Source organism: Micromys minutus (genome assembly GCF_963924665.1).
Source record: "Micromys minutus genome assembly, chromosome: 1".
Taxonomy (NCBI): domain Eukaryota; kingdom Metazoa; phylum Chordata; class Mammalia; order Rodentia; family Muridae; genus Micromys; species Micromys minutus.
In genome coordinates, this window is record NC_137969.1 from 147,712,465 (window position 1) to 147,731,798 (window position 19,334).

A 19,334-nucleotide genomic window follows, 5' to 3' on the forward strand; every position below is an offset into this window, starting at 1 on the left:
ATGCAAGCCAATTATCTGAATGCACTCCAGTAGAGTCAATTCCCTTGTGGAGTTTCTGGTAATCTTAAAAGAGTCCAGAGCTGGTTGTTCTGGATCTGCACAAAGGGTATTCTAGCAGCATTTCCCTGTGCAAAGTCCAGTCAGTGTGAATTACAGACGCACAGAATGGTAATTCTAGTAAAATCCTAGATATGTATCACTTGTGCCGTTGTGCAAACATTTATGGACTTACTACAGGATGGTCTGGACTTTCCAAACCAGCCACAGAAATATTGTGCTTTTAAACTGGAACAGGTGGCCCTCAAGGCTGCTATTTTAACAGCACACACAAGTGTGAGCAAAGCATGTATTGAGACACTGGTTTGGAGATGGGGAATAACAGGTCCTCTGCATATAAAAGTGTTAGAGAATTAACAAAACAAAAGGAGGAGGACAAAGCCTAGGGGATGTTGACACTTGATGCCTGAGAGCTCAGAGAGAGGCAGAAGAAACAGCCTCTACAAAACCTAAGGGGCAGATGTGCTCAGGGAAAAAATGGCCTGAGACGTGGGCACTGGAGAAAGGAGTGAAATGGGAACTTGGCGGCAGGACTAAGAGACAGGGCTGTGGGCACACAAGTCGACCAACAAATGGGTGAAAGTGTCAGAGCCAGGTGGTCATGCTATCATGGAGTGGGAACTGAGGTCACAGGTTACATAATTCAGTGGCCAGAGGTGAAGGGAGGTTCTGGGAACCTAGGCCTCCAGGCTCCTCACCATTCCCAAACCCGCAGCACCTTCCCCGCTGCCTCAAAACACCAACCTGGTCCTCACCAAAGCCTTCAACATTCACTGCCCTCACTTAAGCCAGGAGGAAAGTAGAAGAAGGAAGTCATTCAACAGGATTAATTTCTGACTCTCAGACCTCTTCCTTTCTCAGTCCCAGTTTCAAACTCCTGCCTCTAGGCTGGCTCTGCTTTGCTTCTCTTTCCAGCCACGCCCCACTAGATCACCTTAAATTGATAAACCTGAGGTTTTTTTCTACCCAGAAAGGCTGGTGAAATTCTTATAAATTAAACCCAACCCCAACCCTTAACATCTAACCCTAACCCCTAAACATAACCCTAAACCCTAAACCCTATACCTAACACAAGGCTTATTTTTTTTTAATGTATTTATTTCATGTATGTGGGCATACTGTTGCTGTCTTCAGACAAACCAGAAGAGGACATCAGATCCCATTACAGATGGTTGTGAGCCACCACATAGTTGGAGGGAATTGAACTTGGGACCTTTGGAAGAGCAGTCAGTGCTCTTAACCGTTAAGCTATTTCTCCAGCCCAACACAAGGAGTTTAAACCATTGAAGACTTTCGGTTTTACTTCTAGGTTTATATAATCCTCGCTACTCATTAACAGTTATTTTTCACTAAGAATAGATCCTTCTTCCTCTACTTAATTGCTAGTTTTCAATTATTGTTAAGGGATTCAAGAATGTGATTAAACACATTAACTGTCAAACTTTCTATTTTTTTGTCTGAGACAATATAGAAACTCATCTTAAAGTGAATCCCATTCGATAATAAAATATATGCATTATTAACAATACAACAGACTTAAGTAACAGGACAATATACACGAAGTTGTTCATAGTTGTTTAAAAGACACAAACAACAAAACAGATTACTCAGAAAAAAAAGGCGAATAACTAGGCAAACCAATTATCTGTGTGCTCTCTAGAAGAGTCAATTCCCTTGTGGACTTTCTGGTGAACTTAAAAGAGTCCAAAGCTGGTTATACTGGAACTGCACAAAGGGTATTCTAGCAGCATTTCCCTGTGCAAAGTCCAGTCAGTGTGAAATAACAGACTCACAGAATGGTAATTCTAGTATAAACCTAGACATGTATCACTTGTGCAGTTTTGCAAACATTAAGGACTTATTACAGGATGGACTGTGCGTTATAAACCAGCCACAGAAATAATGTGCTTCCAAACTGCAACAAGTGGCCCTCCATGCTGCTATTTTAACAGCACATACCAGTGTGAGCAAAGAATGTATTGAGACACTGGGCGCTTCTCTCCTCAGCCATGTCCATCTAGATCACTCTAACTTTACTAATCTGTGTTTTTTTAGCCCCAGAAAAGCAGGACATATTCCTATTTTAATCCCAACCCTAACCCATTATTCCTAACCCTAACCCCTAACCCTAACCCTAAACCCTATACCTCACACAAGGCTTTTAAACCATTGAAGACTTTGTGTTTTACCTCTGAGTATATATAGTCTTTGCTACTCGTTCACAGTTATTTTTCACTAAGAATAGATCCTTCTTCCTCTATTTAATTGCTAGTTTTCAATTATTCTTAAGAGATTTAAGTAATGTGATAAAACACATTAACTTTGAAACAGTCTATTTTTCTGTCTGAGACAATATCGAAACTCATCTTAATGTGAATCCCATTCTTTTAAAAAACAATATGCATTTGTTAGCATACAACAGACTTAGGTAACAAGACAATATACACAAACTTGTACATACTTATTTAAGAGACACAAACAAAACAGATTACTCAGAAAAAAAAGGGGAATAACTAGGCAAATTAACTCTCTGTCTGCACTCCAGTAGAGTCAATTCCCTTGTGGAGTTTCTGGTAAACTTAAAAGAGTCCAGAGCTGGTTGTTCTGGATCTGCACAAAGGGTATTCTAGCAGCATTTCCCTGGGCAAAGTCCAGTCAGTGTGAATTACAGACGCACAGAATGGTAATTCTACTAGAATCCTAGATATGTATCACTTGTGGCCCTTTTGCAAACATTTAAAGACATATTACAGGATGGTCTGGGCTTTCCAAACCAGCTACAGGAATAATGTGCTTCCAAACTGGAACAAGTGGCCCTCATGGCTGCTATTTTAACAGCACACACATGTGTGAGCAAAGCATGTATTGAGACACTGTTTTGGAGATGAGGAATAACAGGTCCTCTGCATATAAAAGTGTTAGAGAATTAACAAAACAAAAGGAGAAAAAAGCCTGGGGATGTTGACACCTGATGTCTGAGAGCTCAGAGAAAGGCAGAAGAAGCAGCCTCTACAAAACCTAAGGGGCAGATGTGCTCAGGGAAATAATGGCCTGAGACATGGGCAATGGAGAAAGGAGTAAAGTGGGAACCTGGCGGCGGGACTAAGAGACAGGGCTGTGGGCACACAAGTCGACCAACAACAGGGTGAATGTGTCAGAGCCATGTGGCCATGCTATCGTGGAGTGGGAACTGAGGTCACAGGTTACATAATTCAACGGCCTGAGGTCAAGGGAGGTTCTGGGAACCTAGGCCTCCAGGCTCCTCACCATTCCCAAACCCGCAGCACCTTATTCGCTGCCTCAAAATTCAACCTGGTCCTCACCAAAGCATTCAACATTCACTGCCCTCACTTAAGCCAGGAGGAAAGTAAAAAAGGAAGCCATTCAACAGGACTGATTTCTCACTTGTAGACCTCTTCCTGTCTCAGTCCAGGTATCAAACACATGCCTCTAGGCTGGCTCCGCCCCGCGTCTCTCCCCAGCCACGCCCCCTAGATCACCTTAGCTTAACACACCTGAGGTTTTTTTCTACCCAGATAGGCAGGTGAAATTCATATAAATTAATCCCAACCCCAACCCATTATGCCTAACCCTAACCCTAATCCTATACCCTATACCTCACACAAGGCTTTTAAACCATTGAAGAATTTCTTTTCCACTCTGGGTATATATAGTCTTTGCTACTCATTCAAAGTTATTTTACACTAAGAATAGATCCTTCTTCCTCTATTTAAATGCTAGTTTTCAATTATTGTTAAGGGATTCAAGTCATGTGATGAAACACATTAACTTTGAAACTGTCTATTTTTCTGTCTGAGACAATATCGAAACTCATCTTAATGTGAATCCCATTCTTTTAAAAAACACAATATTCATTGGTTAGCATACAACAGACTTAGGTAACAAGACAATATACACAAACTTGTACATACTTATTTCAAAGACACAAACAACAAAACAGATTACTCAGAAAACAAAGGCGAAAAATTAGGCAAAACAACTCTCTGTCTGCACTCCAGTAGAGTTAATTCCCTTGTGGAGTTTCTGGTAAACTTAAAAGAGTCCAGAGCTGGTTGTTCTAGAACTGCACAAAGGGTATTCTAGCAGCATTTCCCTGGGCAAAGTCCAGTCAGTGTGAATTACAGACGCACAGAATGGTAATTCTACTATAATCCTAGATATATATCACTTGTGGCCCTTTTGCAAACATTTAATGACATATTACAGGATGGTCTGGGCTTTCCAACCAGCCACACAAATAATGTGCTTCCAAACTGGAACAAGTGGCCCTCCAGGCTGCTATTTTAACAGCACACACATGTGTGACCAAAGCATGTATTGAGACACTGGTTTGGAGATGGGGAATAACAGGTTTTCTGCATATAAAAGTGTTAGAGAATTAACAAAACAAAAGGAGGAGGACAAAGTCTGGGGGTGTTGACACCTGATGCCTGAGAGCTCAGAGAAAGGCAGAAGAAGAAGCCTCTATAAAACCTAAGGGGCAGATGTGCTCAGGGAAAGAATGGCCTGAGACATGGGCACTGGAGAAAGGAGTGAAGTGGGAACCTGGCGGCGGGACGAAGAGACAGGGCTGTGGGCACACAAGTTGACCAACAACAGGGTGAAGGTGTCAGAGCCAGGTGGCTAGTAAATTTTTTTCACACACATATCTAAGATAAGTCTATAATTTATTAGATATGTTAATCTGTTGTATATGTAATATCGAGGACAATTCAGGTACAGTGCAGCATCCAGTCTATTCTTACAATAATGTTAAGATAGGCAATACATTTCAATTTTAAAAAATTGAACTATACATTGTTTCTCAATTATCCGTTCCTCCCTTCAACTTCTACCATACCCACCTCAAAAGGCCTAGTTTTTAAAAATGTTATTATTACACACATACACACACAAACACACACACACGCACACACACACACACACACACACACACACTCACACACACACCCCAATTATTCAACTTAGCTTGTTATTTGTTTATAGCATGTAGGAAGGGGAGAGGAACTCATGTAGAGTTTAGAAGGCAAATCTTATAGAGTCTGTAGTTGCTGACTACATCTGGAAGAGCAGTCAGTGCTCTTAACCACTGAACCATATCTCTAACTCCCAAGATGTGCTGTCTTTAAAAGTCAAAATATTTCCAAAGGTTACATTCCAAAAGCTTTTACCAATTCCTTAGAAGACACTAGTCTCAGAATTTGAAGTGTAGACTTACTTTTAGAAACAGAAAGATGCTGTAGGACCCTGGATATCTATGTAGGACAACATTAGATGTAGTTGTACTTTCTAAAAATACACACAGCTTTCCAAACCTACTTAATTTTATTGTACTTTTAAAACATAATTTATCACATACATAGCATTCTGCTTGCATGTATGCCTGTAGGCCAGAAGAGGGCGCCATATCTCAATATAGATTATTGTGAGCCAACATGTGATTGCTGGGAATTGAACTCACACCTGCAGAGCCAGCTCTCCAGGCCCATTACTTCTGTTCTAATTTTCTTGGTATCTCCGGTTTACTTTCTCAATAATGTTCTCTTGGCATAATAAAATTTGATCTTAGGCTATGTACTTAGAAGGGACACAAATCTGCCATGATATATTCCTTTTGGATGTCAATTACTGAAAATTGTATTTTGCAATCGAAGTTCTCTTTCTGTTTGTATTTAGCCTGGAATTATCTTTATAAAGTAGGATATCTCACTGCCTCTGCCCTCCTGCTTGAGCTCTTGAACTAATAGTGGACCACCACCACGAAAGTCACTTTCTACTTTGTATCCTAAAACTACAATTAAGTGACTACTAAGGAATTGTAAAATATGCTTATTAGCTTAGATGGTTCATGTCATCTGACACGGTTTATAGACTAAGAAGGTTTAGCAGGGTATTTCAAGGCATTGTTCCATTGAACTAGACAGAAGTTCAGTGCCCTGGGTTGCCTAACTTTCTCATGTGTCTGTAAGTCGTTTGGATTTTTGCCAGATTGAGTCACAAATCTCATTAAATATCAAGTTTCGTAACTAAGGGTTTGTTTTTGTTTTTATTTTTGTTTTTGATTTTTAGAGAGAGAGAGAGGAGTGTTGTGGTGAGGGTGATTCGGGTCTCCTCAATCTCTTGGACTTGAGAAAATCAAGACAACTGAGTGTGTGGTGGGGAGGGGGGGAAGACATCGGCTCAGGTGCACTAAATTCTTACTTCCACAAGGTGGCACCCTGTACTTTGTATCCATAGTCTCATTTCTTCAGGACAAGAACATAACGACATTTGGCCAGAAGGGGTCGCAACAACACCACTCTTCTGTATCCCTATTTGTGGAGTGAGACCACTGAGCCCTCCTAAGTAGATATCACTCTTGCAGACAGCACAGAGAAAATGTGATATTTCAAGTCCCTTTACTAGTAAAAATTACAGATTGACATTGGGCCATATCTTATTGTACAGTACTCTATCGAAGGCTTTTGATGATACTTACTATAAAGGTATGAGAATAAAAATGGTACAGGTATCTGCAGTTAGGATACTAACATTTATGAAAACCCCAAGGATGTCATTAAAGAAACATTTCAAGCTGCTTTACCATTAATTATTGTATATGAATTGCATAAATATCAAAGAAAAGCATGCTTGTAGATACTGAACAAAAAGTGTGAGTGTTTCTCTACATTTTATACCGATGTATAAAAATATGAATGTCGCTATGACATAAACAAAGTAAAACTGTAATGAGGGATAAAACAAAATGATAAAAAAGGTGAGAAAAGGAATGATAAAGGCATTGAGAGGCAGAGAGAGGTAAAATTTATGGTATGTACATATGTGAAAATCACACACATACACACATTTGTGCATTAGCAGCAGGTACTTAACAAATAATTTCCCTTATTTTGTGGCAAAATTGCAGTAATTCCCCTAATTTTCTGTCAAAATTGCAGAAATTCACTTTATTTTGGGGCAAAATTGCAGAAATTACCCATTATTTTGGAGCAAAATTGCACTAATACCCCTAATTTTGGATCAAAAAGGCAGAAATTCCCCTTCTTTTGGGGCAAAAAGGTAGAAATTCCACTTATTTTGGAGCAAAATTGCATAATTTTCCCTTATTATTGGGCAAAAAGGAAGTAATGCCCCTAATTTGAAAGCAAAAAGGCAAAAATTCCTCTTAGTTTGGGGCAAAAATGCAGAAATTCCGCTTATTTGGGGTCAAAAATGCAGAAATAACCCTTATGTTAGGGCAAAAAGACTGTAATTCCTCTTATTTTGTGCCAAAAGAACAGAAATTCTTATTTTAGGGCAAAAAGGCAGAAATTCCACTTAATTTTGGGCAAAAATGCAGAAATTTCCCTTATTTGGGGCAAAAAGACAGTAATGCCCCTAATTTTGGGTCAAAAAGGCAGAAATTCCCCTAATTTTTGAGCAAAATTGCAGAAATTTCCCTTATTTTGGGGCAAAATTGTAGTAATTCCCCTAATTTTCTGTCACAATTGCAGAAATTCCCTTTATTTTAGGGCAAAATTGCAGAAAATCCCCATTATTTTGGAGCAAAATTGCAGTAATACCCCTAATTTTGGATCAAAAGGCAGAAATTCCCCTTCTTTTGGGGCAAAAAGGTAGAAATTCCACTTATTTTGGAGCAAAATTGCATAATTTTCCGTTATTATTTGGCAAAAAGGAAGTAATGCCCCTAATTTGGGGGCAATAAGGCAGAAATTCCCCTAATTTTGGGGCAAAATGCAGAAATTCTCCTTATTTTGGGGCAAAAATGCAGAAATTCCCATTATTTGGGGGTAAAAAGGCAGAAATTTCCCTTATTTTGGAATAAAATTGCAGAAATTTCCCATATTTTGGGGCAAAAATGCAGTAATGCTTCTAATTTGGAGGCAAAATTCAGAAATTTCACAAATTTTGAGTCAAAAAGGCAGAAGTTTCTCTTATTTTGGGAAAAAAATGCAGAAATTTCCCTCTTTATGGTACAAAATTGCAGAAATTTTCTTTATTTTGGGTCAAACTGCAGAAATTTTTCTTATTTTGGGGTAAAAATGCAGTAATGCTTCTCATTTTGGGGCAATAATTCAGAAATTCCCCTAATTTTGGGGCAAAAAGGCAGAAATTCCCTTTATTGTGGGGCAAAATTGCTGAAATTTCCCTTTTTATAGACATAATTGCAGAAATTTCCCTTATCTTGGGGCAAAATTGCAGAAATTTCCCTTATTTTGGGCAAAATTGCAGAAATTCCCCTAATTTTGTGTCAAAATTGCAGAAATTCCCATTATTTTGAGGCAAAAATGCAGAAATTCCACTTTATTTTAATGCAAAATTGCAGAAATTCCCCTTATTTGGGGCAAAAAGGCAGAAATTTCCCTTATTTGGGGCAAAATTGCAGAAATTTCACTTATCATGGGACAGAAATCCAGAAATTTCCCTTATTTCGGGTCCAAAAGGCAGTAATTCCGCTAATTTGGGGGCAAATTGCAGAAATTAAACTTATTTTAGGGAAAAAGACTGAAATTCCCCTTATTTTTTCCAAAAAGACAGAAATACTTCTTATGTTAGGGCAAAAAGGCAGAAATTCCAATTAATTTTAAGCAAAAATGCAGAATTTTCCCTTATTTAGGGGCAAAAACCCAGTAATGCCCCTAATTGTATGGCAAAGAGCAGAAATTCCCCTAATTTTGGGGCAAAAAGGCAGAAATTCCCCTTATTGTGGGGCAAAATTGCTGAAATTTCCCTTTTTGGAGACAAAATTGCAGAAATTTCCCTTATTTTGGGGCAAAATTGTAGAAATTTCCCTTATCTTGGGGCAAAAATGCAGAAATTCCCCTTATTTCGGGTCAAAAATGCAGAAATTCTGCTTTTTGGGGTCAAAAATGCAGAAATAACCCTTATTTTAGGGCAAAAAGACTGAAATTCCTCTTATTTTGTGCCAAAAGGGCAGAAATTCTTACTTTAGGGCAAAAAGGCAGAAATTCCAGTTAATTTTGGGCAAAAATGCAGAAATTTCCCTTATTTGGGGCAAAAAGACTTTAATGCCCTTAATTTTGTGTCAAATAGGCAGAAATTCCCCTAATTTTGGAGCAAAATTGCAGAAATTTCCCTTATTTTGGGGCAAAATTGCAGTAATTCTTCTAATTTTCTGTCAAAACTGCAGATATTCCCTTTAGCTTGGGGCAAAATTACAGAAATTTCCAATTATTTTGGAGCAAAATTGCAGTAATACCCCTAATTTTGGATCAAAAAGGCAGAAATTCCCCTTCTTTTGGGGCAAAAAGGTAGAAATTCCCCTTATTGTGGGGCAAAATTGCTGAAATTTCCCTTTTTGGAGACAAAATTGCAGAAATTTCCCTTATTTTGGGGCAAAATTGTAGAAATTTCCCTTATCTTGGGGAAAAATGCAGAAATTCCCCTTATTTCGGGTCAAAAATGCATTAATTCCGCTTATTTGGGGTCAAAAATGCAGAAATAACCCTTATTTTAGGGCAAAAAGACTGAGATTCCTCTTATTTTGTGCCAAAAGGGCAGAAATTCTTATTTTAGGGCAAAAAGGCAGAAATTCCAGTTAATTTTGGGCAAAAATGCAGAAATTTCCCTTATTTGGGGCAAAAAGACTTTAATGCCCCTAATTTTGTGTCAAAAAGGCAGAAATTCCCCTAATTTTGGAGCAAAATTGCAGAAATTTCCCTTATTTTGGGGCAAAATTGCAGTAATATCCCTAATTTTCTGTCAAAATTGCAGATATTCTCTTTATTTTGGGGCAAAATTGCAGAAATTCCCAATTATTTTGGAGCAAAATTGCAGTAATACCCCTAATTTTGGAACAAAAAGGCAGAAATTCCCCTTCTTTTGGGGCAAAAAGGTAGAAATTCCACTTATTTTCGAGCAAAATTGCATGATTTTCCCTTATTATTGGGCAAAAAGGAAGTAATGCCCCTAATTTGGGGGCAAAAAGGCAGAAATTCCCCTAATTTTGGGGCAAAATGCAGAAATTCTCCTTTTTTGGGGGCAAAAATGCAGAAATTTCCATTTTTGAGACAAAAATGCAGAAATTTCCCTTATTTTGGGGCAAAATTGCAGAAATTTCTTTTATCTTGGGGAATGATGCAGAAATTCCCCCTATTTCGGGTCAAAAAGGCAGAAATTCCGCTTATTTGGGGTCAAAAATGGAGAAATTACCCTTATTTTAGGGCAAAAAGACTGAAATTCCCCATATTTTGTGCCAAAAAAAAACAAATTCTTATTTTAGGGCAAAAAGGAAGAAATTCCACTTAATTTTGGACAAAAATGCAGAAATTTCCCTTATTTGGGGCAAAAAGACAGTAATGCCCCTAATTTTGTGTCAAAAAGGCAGAAATTCCCCTAATTTTTGAGCACAATTGCAGAAATTTCCATTATTTTGGGGCAAAATTGCAGTAATTTTCCTAATTTTGTGTCAAAATTCCAGAAATTCCCTTTATTTTGGGGCAAAATTGCAGAAATTCCCCTTATTTGGGGGCAAAAATGCTGAAATTCCCCTTATTTTGGAGCAAAAATGCAGAAATTTTCCTTATTTTAGGGCAAAAAACAGAAATTCTTTTTATTTCAGGGCAAAAATACAGAAATTCCCCTTATTTTGGGGCAAAAATGCAGAAATTCCCCTTATTTTGGGCCAAATAGGCAGAAATTTCCCTTATTTTGGAGCAAAAGGATAGAAATTTAACTTATTTTAGGATAAAATTGCAGAAATTTCTCTTATTTTGGGGCAAAAATGCAGAAATTCCCATTATTTGGGGGTAAAAAGGCAGAAATTTCCCTTATTTTGGAATAAAATTGCAGAAATTTCCCATATTTTGGGGCAAAAATGCAGTAATGCTTCTAATTTGGGGGCAAAATTCAGAAATTTCACAAATTTTGAGTCAAAAAGGCAGAAGTTTCTCTTATTTTGGGAAAAAAATGCAGAAATTTCCCTCTTTATGGGACAAAATTGCAGAAATTTTCTTTATTTTGGGTCAAACTGCAGAAATTTTTCTTATTTTGGGGTAAAAATGCAGTAATGCTTCTCATTTTGGGGCAATAATTCAGAAATTCCCCTAATTTTGGGGCAAAAAGGCAGAAATTCCCTTTATTGTGGGGCAAAATTGCTGAAATTTCTTTTTTTATAGACATAATTGCAGAAATTTCCCTTATCTTGGGGCAAAATTGCAGAAATTTCCCTTATTTTGGGCAAAATTGCAGAAATTCCCCTAATTTTGTGTCAAAATTGCAGAAATTCCCATTATTTTGAGGCAAAAATGCAGAAATTCCACTTTATTTTAATGCAAAATTGCAGAAATTCCCCTTATTTGGGGCAAAAAGGCAGAAATTTCCCTTATTTGGGGCAAAATTGCAGAAATTTCACTTATCATGGGACAGAAATCCAGAAATTTCCCTTATTTTGGGTCCAAAAGGCAGTAATTCCGCTAATTTGGGGGCAAATTGCAGAAATTAAACTTATTTTAGGGAAAAAGACTGAAATTCCCCTTATTTTTTCCAAAAAGACAGAAATACTTCTTATGTTAGGGCAAAAAGGCAGAAATTCCAATTAATTTTAAGCAAAAATGCAGAATTTTCCCTTATTTAGGGGCAAAAACCCAGTAATGCCCCTAATTGTATGGCAAAGAGCAGAAATTCCCCTAATTTTGGGGCAAAAAGGCAGAAATTCCCCTTATTGTGGGGCAAAATTGCTGAAATTTCCCTTTTTGGAGACAAAATTGCAGAAATTTCCCTTATTTTGGGGCAAAATTGTAGAAATTTCCCTTATCTTGGGGCAAAAATGCAGAAATTCCCCTTATTTCGGGTCAAAAATGCAGAAATTCCGCTTATTTGGGGTCAAAAATGCAGAAATAACCCTTATTTTAGGGAAAAAAGACTGAAATTCCTCTTATTTTGTGCCAAAAGGGCAGAAATTCTTATTTTAGGGCAAAAAGGCAGAAATTCCAGTTAATTTTGGGCAAAAATGCAGAAATTTCCCTTATTGGGGCAAAAAGACTTTAATGCCACTAATTTTGTGTCAAAAAGGCAGAAATTCCCCTAATTTTGGAGCAAAATTGCAGAAATTTCCCTTATTTTAGGGCAAAATTGCACTAATTCCCCTAATTTTCTGTCAAAATTGCAGATATTCCCTTTATTTTGGGGCAAAATTGCAGAAATTCCCAATTATTTTGGAGCATAATTGCACTAATACCCCTAATTTTGGATCAAAAAGGCAGAAATTCCCCTTCTTTTGGGGCAAAAAGGTAGAAATTCCACTTATATTCGAGCAAAATCGCATGATTTTCCCTTATTATTGGGCAAAAAGGAAGTAATGCCCCTAATTTTGGTTCAAAAAGGCAGAAATTCCCCTAATTTTTGAGCACAATTGCAGATATTTCCATTATTTTCGGGCAAAATTGCAGTAATTCCCCTAATTTTGTGTCAAAATTCCAGAAATTCCCTTTATTTTGGGGCAAAATTGCAGAAATTCCCCTTATTTGGGGGCAAAAATGCTGAAATTCCCCTTATTTTGGAGCAAAAATGCAGAAATTTTTCTTATTTTAGGGCAAAAAGACAGAAATTCTTTTTATTTCAGGGCAAAAATACAGAAATTCCCCTTATTTTGGGGCAAAAATGCAGAAATTCCCCTTATTTTGGGCCAAATAGGCAGAAATTTCCCTTATTTTGGAGCAAAAGAATAGAAATTTAACTTATTTTAGGATAAAATTGCAGAAATTTCTCTTATTTTGGGGCAAAAATGCAGAAATTCCCATTATTTTGGGGTAAAAAGGCAGAAATTTCCCTTATTTTGGAATAAAATTGCAGAAATTTCCCATATTTTGGGGCAAAAATGCAGTAATGCTTCTAATTTGGGGGCAAAATTCAGAAATTTCACAAATTTTGAGTCAAAAAGGCAGAAGTTTCTCTTATTTTGGGAAAAAAATGCAGAAATTTCCCTCTTTATGGGACAAAATTGCAGAAATTTTCTTTATTTTGGGTCAAACTGCAGAAATTTTTCTTATTTTGGGGTAAAAATGCAGTAATGCTTCTCATTTTGGGGCAATAATTCAGAAATTCCCCTAATTTTGGGGCAAAAAGGCAGAAATTCACTTTATTGTGGGGCAAAATTGCTGAAATTTCCCTTTTTATAGACATAATTGCAGAAATTTCCCTTATCTTGGGGCAAAATTGCAGAAATTTTCCTTATTTTGGGCAAAATTGCAGAAATTCCCCTAATTTTGTGTCAAAATTGCAGAAATTCCCATTATTTTGAGGCAAAAATGCAGAAATTCCACTTTATTTTAATGCAAAATTGCAGAAATTCCCCTTATTTGGGGCAAAAAGGCAGAAATTTCCCTTATTTGGGGCAAAATTGCAGAAATTTCACTTATCATGGGACAGAAATCCAGAAATTTCCCTTATTTCGGGTCCAAAAGGCAGTAATTCCGCTAATTTGGGGGCAAATTGCAGAAATTAAACTTATTTTAGGGAAAAAGACTGAAATTCCCCTTATTTTTTCCAAAAAGACAGAAATACTTCTTATGTTAGGGCAAAAAGGCAGAAATTCCAATTAATTTTAAGCAAAAATGCAGAATTTTCCCTTATTTAGGGGCAAAAACCCAGTAATGCCCCTAATTGTATGGCAAAGAGCAGAAATTCCCCTAATTTTGGGGCAAAAAGGCAGAAATTCCCCTTATTGTGGGGCAAAATTGCTGAAATTTCCCTTTTTGAGACAAAATTGCAGAAATTTCCCTTATTTTGGGGCAAAATTGTAGAAATTTCCCTTATCTTGGGGCAAAAATGCAGAAATTCCCCTTATTTCGGGTCAAAAATGCAGAAATTCCGCTTATTTGGGGTCAAAAATGCAGAAATAACCCTTATTTTAGGGAAAAAAGACTGAAATTCCTCTTATTTTGTGCCAAAAGGGCAGAAATTCTTATTTTAGGGCAAAAAGGCAGAAATTCCAGTTAATTTTGGGCAAAAATGCAGAAATTTCCCTTATTTGGGGCAAAAAGACTTTAATGCCCCTAATTTTGTGTCAAAAAGGCAGAAATTCCCCTAATTTTGGAGCAAAATTGCAGAAATTTCCCTTATTTTAGGGCAAAATTGCAGTAATTCCCCAAATTTTCTGTCAAAATTGCAGATATTCCCTTTATTTTGGGGCAAAATTGCAGAAATTCCCAATTATTTTGGAGCAAAATTGCACTAATACCCCTAATTTTGGATCGAAAAGGCAGAAATTCCACTTATTTTCGAGCAAAATTGCATGATTTTCCCTTATTATTGGGCAAAAAGGAAGTAATGCCCCTAATTTTGGTTCAAAAAGGCAGAAATTCCCCTAATTTTTGAGCACAATTGCAGATATTTCCATTATTTTCGGGCAAAATTGCAGTAATTCCCCTAATTTTGTGTCAAAAATCCAGAAATTCCCTTTATTTTGGGGCAAAATTGCAGAAATTCCCCTTATTTGGGGGCAAAAATGCTGAAATTCCCCTTATTTTGGAGCAAAAATGCAGAAATTTTTCTTATTTTAGGGCAAAAAAACAGAAATTCTTTTTATTTCATTGCAAAAATACAGAAATTCCCCTTATTTTGGGGCAAAAATGCAGAAATTCCCCTTATTTTGGGCCAAATAGGCAGAAATTTCCCTTATTTTGGAGCAAAAGAATAGAAATTTAACTTATTTTAGGATAAAATTGCAGAAATTTCTCTTATTTTGGGGCAAAAATGCAGAAATTCCCATTATTTTGGGGTAAAATGCAGAAATTTCCCTTATTTTGGAATAAAATTGCAGAAATTTCCCATATTTTGGGGCAAAAATGCAGTAATGCTTCTAATTTGGGGGCAAAATTCAGAAATTTCACAAATTTTGAGTCAAAAAGGCAGAAGTTTCTCTTATTTTGGGAAAAAAATGCAGAAATTTCTCTCTTTATGGGACAAAATTGGAGAAATTTTCTTTATTTTGGGTCAAACTGCAGAAAATTTTCTTATTTTGGGGTAAAAATGCAGTAATGCTTCTCATTTTGAGGCAATAATTCAGAAATTCCCCTAATTTTGGGGCAAAAAGGCAGAAATTCCCTTTATTGTGGGGCAAAATTGCTGAAATTTTCCTTTTTATAGACATAATTGCAGAAATTTCCCTTATCTTGGGGCAAAATTGCAGAAATTTCCCTTATTTTGGGCAAAATTGCAGAAATTCCCCTAATTTTGTGTCAAAATTGCAGAAATTCCCATTATTTTGAGGCAAAAATGCAGAAATTCCACTTTATTTTAATGCAAAATTGCAGAAATTCCCCTTATTTGGGGTTAAAGGCAGAAATTTCCCTTATTTGGGGCAAAAAGGCAGAAATTTCCCTTATTTGGGGCAAAATTGCAGAAATTTCACTTATCATGGGACAGAAATCGAGAAATTTCCCTTATTTCGGGTCCAAAAGGCAGTAATTCCGCTAATTTGGGGGCAAATTGCAGAAATTAAACTTATTTTAGGGAAAAAGACTGAAATTCCCCTTATTTTTTCCAAAAAGACAGAAATACTTCTTATGTTAGGGCAAAAAGGCAGAAATTCCAATTAATTTTAAGCAAAAATGCAGAATTTTCCCTTATTTAGGGGCAAAAACCCAGTAATGCCCCTAATTGTGGGGCAAAGAGCAGAAATTCCCCTAATTTTGGGGCAAAAAGGCAGAAATTCCCCTTATTGTGGGGCAAAATTGCTGAAATTTCCCTTTTTGGAGACAAAATTGCAGAAATTTCCCTTATTTTGGGGCAAAATTGTAGAAATTTCCCTTATCTTGGGGCAAAAATGCAGAAATTCCCCTTATTTCGGGTCAAAAATGCAGAAATTCCGCTTATTTGGGGTCAAAAATGCAGAAATAACCCTTATTTTAGGGCAGAAAGACTGAAATTCCTCTTATTTTGTGCCAAAAGAACAGAAATTCTTATTTTAGGGCAAAAAGGCAGAAATTCCACTTAATTTTGGGCAAAAATGCAGAAATTTCCCTTATTTGGGGCAAAAAGACAGTAATGCCCCTAATTTTGGGTCAAAAAGGCAGAAATTTCTTTAATTTTGGAGCAAAATTGCAGAAATTTCCCTTATTTTGGGGCAAAATTGCAGTAATTCCCCTAATTTTCTGTCAAAATTGCAGAAATTCCCTTTATTTTAGGGCAAAATTGCAGAAAATCCCCATTATTTTGGAGCAAAATTGCACTAATACCCCTAATTTTGGATCAAAAAGGCAGAAATTTCCCTTCTTTTGGGGCAAAAAGGTAGAAATTCCACATATTTTGGAGCAAAATTGCATAATTTTCCCTTATTATTGGGCAAAAAGGAAGTAATGCCCCTAATTTGGGGGCAAAAAGGCAGAAATTCCCCTAATTTTGGGGCAAAATGCAGAAATTCTACTTATTTGGGGGCAAAAATGCTGAAATTTCCATTTTTTGGGACAAAATTGCAGAAATTTCCCTTATTTTGGGGCAAAATTGCAGAAATTTCTTTTATCTTGGGAAAAATGCAGAAATTTCCATTTTTTGGGACAAAATTGCAGAAATTTCCCTTATTTTGTGGCAAAATTGCAGAAATTTCTTTTATCTTGGGGAAAAATGCAGAAATTCCCCTTATTTCGGGTCAAAAAGGCAGAAATTCCGCTTATTTGGGGTCAAAAATGCAGAAATTACCCTTATTTTAGGGCAAAAAGACTGAAATTCCCCATATTTTGTGCCAGAAAAACAGAAATTCTTATTTTAGGGCAAAAAGGAAGAAATTCCACTTAATTTTAGACAAAAATGCAGAAATTTCCCTTATTTGGGGCAAAAAGAAAGTAATGCCCCTAATTTTGTGTCAAAAAGGCAGAAATTCCCCTAATTTTGGAGCAAAATTGCAGAAATTTCCCTTATTTTTGGGCAAAATTGCAGTAATTCCCCTAATTTTGTGTCAAAATTCCAGAAATTCCCTTAATTTTGGGGCAAAATTGCAGAAATTCCCATTATTTGGGGGCAAAAATGCTGAACTTCCCCTTATTTTGGAGGAAAAATGCAGAAATTTTCCTTATTTTAGGGCAAAAAGACAGAAATTCTCTTTATCAGGGCAAAAATACAGAAATTCCCCTTAATTTGGGGCAAAAATGCAGAAATGCCCCTTATTTTGGGCCAAATAAGCAGAAATTTCCCTTATTTTGGAGCAAAAGGATAGAAATTTAACTTATTTTAGGATAAAATTGCAGAAATTTCCCTTATTTTGTGGCAAAAATACAGAAATTCCCATTATTTTGGGGTAAAAAGGCAGAAATTTCCCTTATTTTGGAATAAAATTGCAGAAATTTCCCATATTTTGGGGCAAAAATGCAGTAATGCTTCTAATTTGGGGGCAAAATTCAGAAATTTCACAAATTTTGAGTCAAAAAGGCAGAAGTTTCTCTTATTTTGGGAAAAAAATGCAGAAATTTCCCTCTTTATGGGACAAAATTGCAGAAATTTTCTTTATTTTGGGTCAAACTGCAGAAATTTTTCTTATTTTGGGGTAAAAATGCAGTAATGCTTTTTGTTCACAAATACACATGTTTTATCCTCCCACTCCACAAGGGCATCATCTTTCCAGTTACTTTCTTGTCCCTCCACTTGTCAAGGTTTGTAACATCTGCAGTTTACTCTGTAACTAGAATTAAGTATTCTCTTTAAAGAAGAAAGCCATAGTTGGTCCATTTGCCTTACTACCAGGGTGTAGTCAATTCCTGTGAAACTGGACTTTCTTTTCTTTGGAACCAGTGTCTTTTTGGCGGGAACATCTTCACATAGTCCCACTATTTTTTTTTTTTTTTTTTTTTTCAAAATCCTGCCGTCATATTTGGAAGTTTTCCTGTAGTCTGGCTTTGACCCGATGTTTCAATATAGCCTCTTGTGGGAAGAGATGCATGCTTTTAAGATCACATTCTTGATACAACAGGCCTCTTATTCAATTCAATGTCTAGTTCACAGTCCAGTACTCTTAAAAATTAATTCAGAACCCAAGTTTGAGGTAAATCTGTGTTCTTGAAAACTTAACATTCCTTTCACATTATGCATCCTGTGCCCTTTGCCATATCCTAAGATTTGCCAGGTGTTTGCTGATGTGTAGTTCCTTGAATACTTTCTTGTTTACCTCCTCTGCTGCTGGAACACAATATCTTTGTTCTAAATCGACCCAGGTAGCTTCTAAATCCCACCTCCAATTCCCAGGAAGGGGAAGTGGTGAGCAGACCGCCCGAGAGCGAGCCTGCTCTCGCGAGACTGCACGTTCTTCTCGCGCATCCCTGAAGGTGCCACAGGGCGGCCTGCCATCTAGCGGTCCCGGTTGGCGCGCAATGCAGACGCGGCTCTAAATGTGTACCTGCAAGCAGATGTTGAGGATCACTGAGCCCGCGATGTAGAAGTACGGGAAGTTCATTCGCAGCTGCCAGGACAACTCAAAGAAGGCGAGCAGGGTGCGAGAGAGCACCTTGCAGAAAACACCGTACGGGGTAGCGGCCGCAGGGCCCACAGCCCTGACCGCCAGGGCGGACGGGAAGTCGGCGGGGACCATGGCGTTGTCCCACTAGGTCGAGGTTCTCCAAAGCTTCGCGCACTCCCAAGCCGGACCGAGCCGTGGCCTGGATGAAGCGGCCACCGCTTCAGTCTCAACGCCATCGGCCGCTGCTCCCTCCCAGGTGGCACCTCTCAATACCTTTATCATTCCTTTTCTCACCTTTTTTATCATTTCGTTTTATCCCTCATTACAGTTTTACTTTATGTCATAGCGACATTCATATTTTTATACATCGGTATAAAATGTAGAGAAACACTCACTTGTTCTTCAGTATTTATAAGCATGCTTTTCTTTGATATTTATGCAATTCATATACAATAATTAATGGTAAATCAGCTTGAAATGTTTCTTTAATGACATACTTGGGGTTTTCATAAATGTTAGTATACTAACTGCAGATACCTGTACCATTTTTATTCTGATACCTTTATAGTAAGTATCAACAAAAGCCTTTGATAGAGTACTGTACAATAGGATATGGCCCAATGTCAATCTGTACTTTTTACTAGTAAAGGGACTTGAAATATCACATTTTCTCTATGATGTCTGCAAGGGCTCAAGTATCTCACTCCCACCTAGATCACCTTAACTTGACAAACCTGAGGTATTTTTTACCCAGAAAGGCAGGCTAAATTCATATAAATTAAACCCAACCACAACCAATAACGCCTAACCCTATACCCTAACCCTAAACCCTATACCTAACACAAGGCTT

The 19,334-nt window shown here is 37.2% G+C and overlaps 1 protein-coding gene across 1 annotated transcript; it reads right to left on the minus strand.

Annotated features, from left to right (window-relative positions):
* Positions 1-18,412: 18,412 nt before the first annotated feature.
* On the minus strand, positions 18,413-18,616 carry LOC308436988 (small integral membrane protein 10-like protein 1; the record flags this gene model as incomplete). Its single annotated transcript, XM_080938012.1, has 1 exon — positions 18,413-18,616. The coding sequence occupies one exon, from the start codon at positions 18,614-18,616 to the stop codon at positions 18,413-18,415; it is 204 nt and encodes a 67-aa protein (XP_080794138.1).
* Between the last annotated feature and the right edge of the window lie 718 nt (positions 18,617-19,334).